The 8,520-nt window shown below is 47.3% G+C and overlaps 1 protein-coding gene across 1 annotated transcript in view; it reads right to left on the reverse strand.

Annotated features, from left to right (window-relative positions):
• Unc119b (unc-119 lipid binding chaperone B) overlaps window positions 1–993 on the reverse strand; it is an 11,973-nt gene extending 10,980 nt beyond the window's left edge. The window contains exon 1 of the mRNA XM_005344292.2: window positions 594–993. Coding sequence (XP_005344349.1) covers window positions 594–837 — 244 coding nt within the window. The 5' untranslated portion in view covers window positions 838–993. The remainder of the gene's footprint in view (window positions 1–593) is intronic.
• Window positions 994–8,520: the final 7,527 nt, after the last annotated feature.

Below are 8,520 nucleotides of genomic sequence, written 5' to 3' on the forward strand. Positions count from 1 at the left end.
AAAAAAAAAAAAAAAAAGAAAGAAAAGAAAAAAAAATCACATTTCTGAAACCCTGACACATGTAAATTCACTAGGAAAAAATGTCAAGTGCAAGACCCGCATTCCAGCTTGTACATACACTGAAACTTTAAACTTCTTTTTTTTTTTTTTTTTTTTGGTGGCACAGCTTTTTAAGGCTGCCAGAATGCGACGGCCACGTGTTTGACGGAAGGAAGAACCAGCCCACCTGTACACAAAGGGGCACCGCTGGGCTCCCACCCGAGGGGACTACAGCCCGGCCGAGTGGGGGAGGGGCTGTCAGGAGCAGGAGCCCAGCCCGAGCCCGGGGAAAGGCGGAGTCGGCAGGTAGGGGCTCAGGCGCCGGGGACTGCGGAAGCTGAGGACGGGTGAGCAGGGCGGACAGGAACTAAGGGCTGGGGTCCCGGGAGGACAGGGGGCCAGGCCCAGATGCGGCTGGACTCTGAAGCCCTTGCCCGCCGTGTCTGGGAGAGAGGCCGACAGAAGCGCGGCCCCCGGCGCCGCCACACGGCCCGGCCCGCCACGGCTCCCGCCCGGCGCCCACGGAGGGCGCGGTCGGCACGCCCGCCACTCACTCTCGGTGACCCGGTTGAGGCGCAGGACGTGCTCAGGGCGGATGGTGTCCAGCGCCAGCAGCTCCTGCTCCGTGACCGCAGCGCCGGTGCCGTCGTCGGCCGAGTGTGGGGGTGCCTGCCGCCGCGCCTTCAGCCGGTTCAGAACGCCGCCTCCCGCCTTCTTCTTCTCCTCCTTGCCAGCCACCAGCCCGCCGGGCCCAGGCGCCGGCCCCGCCGTCGCAGCCTTCGGGTTCGACCCGCTCATCGCTCCACCGCCAAGATGGCCGCCACCTCTCAGGGCGCCGTAACTATGGAGAGCGGGGGCGGGGCCTGGGGCGGGACCCGGGCGCCTGGGGGCGGGGCCTGCGGGGAGCCGCTACCAGGGCCAACTTTGGTCCAATTAGGTGTGATAGGGCTGGGCTGAGACCTGAGGACCTACCCGCTGTCAGGTCCTTACGGATATTTTAACTGTATCCTTAAAAAGTTAGTAAATAAAAATAAAAGCGAAATATATTCTTAGTGAAATGAACTTCCGTAATATAAAGTGTGGACAGACATTTTGAGAAAATGTTACTGGACTGTAGGTTCAAACTGCTTGCTTCGCAAAGATAAACTTCAATTAGATTGCTGTCTCTGGAGGTGGCTGCTCTTCCAAAGGACTCAGGTTCGATTCCCAGCACCCACAGGCCCGTTCACAACACAGAGGTCTGTAATTCCTATTCCAGAAGATTTGACACCCACTCACACAAGTGCTGTACAGATCATGCGGGTGAACTCTCATAGCTATAAAATAAATTCTAAATGTAAGTTTTAAAATGTAGATTGCTTGTGCTAGACTCTGCAATGTCAGCCATAGGGCTAAGACATTTGCCTAAGCGAGCTTCTGGAAATACAAAGACAGTAATAGGATCTGCCAAGCTGTTCAGAGATGGTTGACTGAGAGAAAGTTAGTTCTCTGGAACCCTCCACGGAGGAGCTCCCACTTCACCAGGGAAGACGTAAGCTCACAGGTTATTCTGTGAGCCTTCCTGGGAGTTGGGTTAAGTGGCAAGGAGCAAAAAGATTCTACTCCTGTTGAGGTTTTAGCAAGGGGACAAGAAGTCACAGAAGGTTTCACAGAGGTGACAGTGGTACCAAGCTGATTGAGGGAAATGCTGTGCTCTACCACAAATGGCTCCCCTCAGGGTTCTGTGTGTGTACAAGAACGCGCGCGCGTGTCTGTGTGAATGTGCGTGTGTATATGAGTGTGTATGTGTGTATTTGTGTGCGTGTGTGTATGTCTGTGTATGTGTGTGTGTTTGTGTATGCATGTCTGCGTGTGAATGTGCGTGTGTGTATGTGAGTGTGTATTTGTGTGTAAGTGTGTATGTGTGTGTTTGTGTATGTATGTCTGTGTGTGAATGTGCGTGTGTGTATGTGAGTGTGTATGTGTGTGTATGTGAGTGTGTATTTGTGTGTTTGTGTGTACGTGTGTGTATGTGAGTGTGTACGTGTGTGTGTTTGTGTATGTGAGTGTGTGTATGTTTGTGTGCAGGCACAGGTGTGGTGCCTGCAGACACTGAAGGACAACTCTGTGGAGTCCCTTCTCTTCCTGTACCTTGTAAACCAGTCCTGGGGATTGAACTTGGGTCTGCATGCAGGCCTGGTCACCTCTGTTCCAATGTTAGACTAGTGTGATATCCAAGCCTCCAGACATAACTTACAGCAGGTCTTACAGAACCATCTCGCCAGACACAGGGTTTGGGAGTGGCTGTTAGGCCTTGTTCCTTTATAAATGCCATGCTTTCCGTCAGCGGTGCTTACCAAACCTTGCTCAGGGAGATTTTAATATGCAAAGAGAATTCAAAGTTTTTCCTTTTCCAACAACTCTTAAAGACTTGTTTATTTGTTTGTTTTGTGTATATGCGTGCTCTAACTGCTTATATTCCTGTATGCCAGAAGAGGGAATAAGATCCCTTCAGAGACAGTTGTGAGCCAGCCACCATGTGGTTCCTGGGAATTGAACCCGGGGCCTCTGGAAGAACAGCCAGTGAGCCATCTCTCCAGGACATCAAGTACATTTCTTTAATGAGCTATATGAGGGCTTGAGAGATGGCTCAGCGGTTAAGAGTGCTCGCTGTCTTTCCAGAGGTTCTGAGTTCAATTCCCAGGAACCACATGGTGGCAAAAAAAAATCATCTGTAATGAGATTTGCTGCCCTCTTCTGGCATGCAAGTATACATGCAGACAGAACACTGTATAACAAATAAATAAAATCCTTCTTAAAAAGGAATGTACTTGATCTATATTTACCAGTCTCTAACATCACAAAGATTCCCAGGCCCGAGCCAGCAGGGCACACAATCCCTCCCGCTTGTGTGCATTGGAAAGCACATGAATATGTACAATGGGAAGGGAAAGTTCTGCAGGTCCATTGGAATGTTAGCCTTTGGGGCAGGAGAGATGGCTCAGTGGTTAAGAGCACTGACATCCTGAGTTCATTTCCCAGCAACCACTTGGTGGCTCACAACCATCTGTTAATGAGATCTGGCGCCCTCTTCTGGCATGGAGGTGTACAAGCAGGAGAAACATATACAAAACAAGTAAATAAATCTTTTAAAATAAAATAAGATAAAATTACATGTACCAACAGTTTGAAGAAAGAAGGAAGGTAGAGAATTTCTGCATTAAATGGGACCTGGACTCCCTTTGACCCCCCAGCTCTGTGCTCTGAGACTTGCCAGCCGCTGTAAGAGGTATGGCTGTGGCTGTTCCCAGGCCTGTATCCCACAGTAGCCTGGCAGTCAGCTTCAACTCAGGCCAGGCAGGTGGGGCCTAGAGCTGGCCAGCCAAGGAAAGCTAGGCAGCACAGGGCTTTTCTCTACAGACAGGTAGCAGTCCTCCTCCTGCTGCTTCCCTAAGTATGGCCTGATGGAGGAAGGTCATTGGTTAATTAAATAAAGAAACTGCTTGCCCTGATAGGTTAGAACATAGGTGGGTGGAGTAAACAGAACAGAATGCTGGGAGGAAGAGGAAGTGAGCTCAGAGACGCCATGTTCCCCTCTCCCGGACAGACGCCAGACGCATGAAGCTCAGACCCAGGATGGACGTAGGCTAGAATCTTTCCCAGTAAGACTGATGCTACACAGATTATTAGAGATGGGTTGATCGGTATATGAGAATTAGCCTGTAAGGGCTAGAGTTAATGGGCCAAGCAGTGTTTAAAAGAATACAGTGTCCGTGTAATTATTTCGGGGCATAAGCTAGCCAGGCAGCCAGGGTGCTGGGGACACAACCCTGCCGCTCCTATTACAACAATGGCTTCCCTCAAATGGGCAAGCCCTGGCTGGATGGCAGGCACACCTTGTGGTCTGGGACCAAAGACTAGCAATTACCCTGGTATCCAAGACATTTCACTCCCAAGCTGAGAGTTAGCTTTTTTCTAATGAATTTTCTAAATTCATTATTTATATCCTACCTGTTCCCCAAAGAAGATTTCTAGCACATTCCAAAGCCATAAGGTACATGACTGGTGAATACAGTTTTACATAGCTTTGCAGAGGGGAAGCATGTGTTATTGATCCAGTAATTCCTGAAATAAGTGTGTGGGGCTTTGAATGATAATGTCCCCCATAGGCTCATAGATCTCAATACTTGGTTCCTAGTAGATGGAACTGTTTGGGAAGGATTGGGAGGCTCGGCCTTGGAGATGTGTTACTGGGCTGGTGGGGGGAGGAGAGCGGGGGGGGGGCATTGAGGTTTCAAAAGCCCATGTCAGGTCGTTAACTCTCAGCATCTCATTATGTGCTAAGATATGAGCTCTTAGCTACATCTCCAATGCCACTGCTTGTGTGCTGCCATGTTCTCTGCCATGACAGTCATAGACTCTAACCCTCCGAGATTGTAAATTCCTTTTTGTTTTTTTGCAACAGGTTTCTCTGTGTAGCTTTGGCTGTCCTGGAACTCACTCTGTAGACCAGGCTGGCCTCGAACTCAGAGACTTGCATGCCTCCACCTCCCAATTAAAGGTGTACATCACCACCACCCAGCAGTCATGAGATTCTGTCATGGCAATAGAAAAAGAACTAAGAAAGTTCTCAAGAAACACTTGCACATATGATGTGCACTGCAATTTGTACTGGTAAAAAAAAAAAAAAAATGAAGGCTCCAAAGCCACAGAGAAACCCTGTCTCGAAAAACCAAAAATAAAAAATAAAAATAAAAAAATAAAAAAAAATGAGCCCTCAATGTTCACTGTTCAGTGGGAGGTTGGTAAAACACACTACTATTTTATCATAGCTACTGTGCAGCCCTTCAGATTGAAGACTCCTGCACTAACTCTCTCTACACAGACTCTCTAAGACATATTTAGAGAAAAAAACAAGGTGCAGAAAGGTGTGCATGTCTACATTTGTTTAGTTCATTATGTTGGGCTGGCAAGATAGCTCAGTGGGTAAAGACAATTGCTAAACCTGACGACCTGAGTTTAATACCTGAGACCAATAGGTAGGAAGAAGGAGCTCTCTCCTGTATGTTGTCCTCTGACTACTACACACATGCCAAGTGTGTGTGAGTGCACACACACGATGTGATTAAAAATTAAAAATGCCATATGCATACATTTGTAAATACATACCAAATAAGCATACTAATCAAACCATCACCTGTGTTTTTCTGCAGAAATTAGAGACAGACATTATTTGCTGGGGGTCAGGTGCTGAAGAGGGAGGGGGTGGTAAATTGTTTGCCAACACTATCTGTTTGTGAGGCCTTGGCTCTATCACTAGCACTACTAAAAGTTCCATTTTTTAAATGTTCATCTGTGTATCACTGTGTGAAGGCCAGGGGCCGATGCCAGCTGTCTTCCTCAATCTTGCTTCACCTTATTTTCTGAGTCGGGGTCTCCACTGATTCTGGAACACAGCACTTCAGCTCCACTAGCTGGCAGCAGCCCCCCTCCCGCCCCCAGCACACCGGCCTGCTCTACCGGCACCACCGTGCCTCACTTTCCACAGGGTTCTGGGGATCCTGTGCTTCCTCGGTGAACCCTTCACCCATGGGGCCGCCTCCTCAGGCCATGCATTACATATTCTTAAATCACTAAGTCTTAGGTTAATTTCAGCCGGGTGTGGTACAATAATACACCTTTAATCCCAGCACTCAGGATGCAGAGGCAGATGGAAAAGGAAAAAAAAAGTTTACTTTCTTTTTAATTTTTTTAATTATTTTTTTTTGTATGTAGATATTTGCCTGTGTGTTTGTGTGCCACTTGCATGTCTGGTGCCCAGAGAGGCCAGAAGGAGGAACCAGATCCCATGGAACTAGAGCTACAGCTGTGAGATGCTATACGGGTGCTGGGGACTGTGCCCTCTGGAAGGGCAGGAAGCACTCTTAACCTCTGAGTTATCTCCCCAGTCAAGGTCACCTTTTTTCCCAAGGCAGAGTTTTTGTTTTGTTTTCTTTACGTAGCCTCAGCTGTTCTCAAACTTGTTCTGTAGACCAGGCTGACCTTGAACTCAGAGGTCTGCCTGTGCCTGCCAGCCACCTGCAAGCTGGGGTTAAAGATGTCCCTCACCACCACTGGCCCAAGGTTTCTTTCTTTTCTTTCTTTCTTTCTTTCTTTCTTTCTTTCTTTCTTTCTTTCTTTCTTTCTTTCTTTCTTTCTTTCTTTAATGTACACTAGTGTTTTGCCTGCATATACTGTGTGAGGGTATCGGATCCCCTAGAACTAGAATTACAGACGGTTGTGAGCTGCCATGTGGGTGCTGGGAATTGAACCCAGGTCCTCTGGAAGAGCATCTAATGCTCTTAGACCACTGAGCCATCTCTCCAGCCCAAGGTTACTTTTTTATGGTGAAAAAGAATATATTTTCCTGTACTTTGGAGGCAGAGGCAGGATTGCTGAGAATTTAAGGCTAGCCATAGTTAATATGGTGAGTTCCAGGTTAGCCTGGACTCAGAATATAACTCTCAACAAAACAAAACACACACACCACATACACATCTCCACAGGATCATACCTTTTATGGTTTAAAAATTGTATTAGTATGCTGGGCAGGAGTAATACACGCCTTTAATCCCAGCACTCGGGAGGCAGAGGCAGGTAGATCTCAAAGTTTGAGACTGGTCTGGTCTACAGAGTGAGTTCCAGAACAGTCAGGGCTACACAGAGAAACTATCTTGAAAAACAAAAAAACAAAGAAAATTGTGTGTGCCCATATGCATAGACATCTCACAGCATGTACATATGTGTAGTTATGTCACAGCATGCACATATATGTGAACATCCCACAACATGCACATATGTGTGGTATGTGTGGACATCCCATAGCATGCACATATGTGTAGATATTCCACAGCATGCACATATGTGTGGATATCCCACAGCATGTACATATGCTTCGATATCTCACAGCTTGCACATACGTGTGAACATCCCACAGCATGCACATACGTGTGGACATCTCATAGCATGCACGTATGTGTTGACATCTCACAGCATGTACATGTATGAATATCCCACAGCATACACACACGTATGAACATCCCACAGCATGCACATACGTGTGGACATCCCACAGCATGCACATACGTGTGGACATCCCACAGCATGCACATGTGTGAACATCCCACAGCATGCACATGCGTGTGGACATCGCACAGCACGCACATAGAAACCAGAAGACAGGTAGGGAGAAATTTATCCTGTGAGTTCCCAGGGAAAGTTTTCAGACTAGGAAATATTGGCATTTCACGTGTATTTTTTTTAATATTTATTTATTTTATTATGTATACAATATTCTGTCTGTCAGGCCAGAAGAGGGTACCAGACCCCATTACAGATGGTTGTAAGCCACCATGTGGTTGCTGGGAATTGAACTCAGGACCTTTGGTAGAGCAGGCAATGCTCTTAACCTCTGAGCCACGTGTATTTTAATAAATAAAACCAACCTGAAGGTCAGAAAAGCAGAATAGCCAGCCACTGGCTCTTACTTCGGCCTCAGTCCAAAAATGGTAATCCCGCCTTGAGGAATCTCAGAATGAGACTGTGTGAAAGCTGTCTTCTCCTGTTTTATAATCCTCTCTAGTTCTGGGAGTAAAGGCATGGACTACTACTACTGCCTGGTTTCTATGGCTAACTGGTGTGTCTACTGGGGTTAAAGGTGTGTCGTGGCTGCCTGGTCTGTAAGGCTGGTCAGTGTGGCTGTTTTACTTTCCTCATCCTCAGGCAGGTTTTATTGATTATGGCAAGCACCTTTATCATGGCATTAAAGTACAGGTTTGGGGTGGGCACTTGAGAGGTAAGGGCAGGAAGATCACAAGTTCAAGGCCAGCCTAGGATATACAGCTAAATTTATGTCTCAAATAACTATAAAGTCCAGGTCTTAGAAGCAGTTATAGCAGCTGTGGGACTTCTGGGTAGGTCATTCCTCCATTCCTCCCCTGAATCTGAGTCCACAGTTGTCAGGCAATGTAGATCAGGCTGACTTTGAACTTTGAATTTAGAGATCCATCCACTTGCCTCTGCCTCCTAAGTGCTGGGATTAAAGGCTTGAGCCACTACTCAACCTCTGACAATTTTTAGTACAAGGCCTGAGCCAAAGGGGGGCGGGTACTTTTTGCTACTACTGCATATGGCTAAGAAAAAACAAAATTAAGACTCTAAGGATTGCCAACTCCAGAGCCTCCGTGTTCCGCTCCTTTTGTCTCGACTCCTCTTTGTTGCTACAAGAAACTTTCCAGTGTTAGAATATTAACTCTCCCTCTATGGAGGATGGGGTGGGGGTGAGGTGTGTTAAGTATGGAGGAAGGTCTGACACACAGGCTCCAGCCAACCGGGAGCCTGATTTCCTAAGTAAGATTAATATCTAGACCCACAGAGTGGTCCAACCCAACAGTGGCACTTGGCCCAAGATCTTCTGTCAGACAATTTCCCTCCCTGTTAAGTCCCGAGAGCGGTGTTTTTTCA

Source organism: Microtus ochrogaster, chromosome 2, assembly GCF_000317375.1.
Source record: "Microtus ochrogaster isolate Prairie Vole_2 chromosome 2, MicOch1.0, whole genome shotgun sequence".
NCBI classification, from domain to species: domain Eukaryota; kingdom Metazoa; phylum Chordata; class Mammalia; order Rodentia; family Cricetidae; genus Microtus; species Microtus ochrogaster.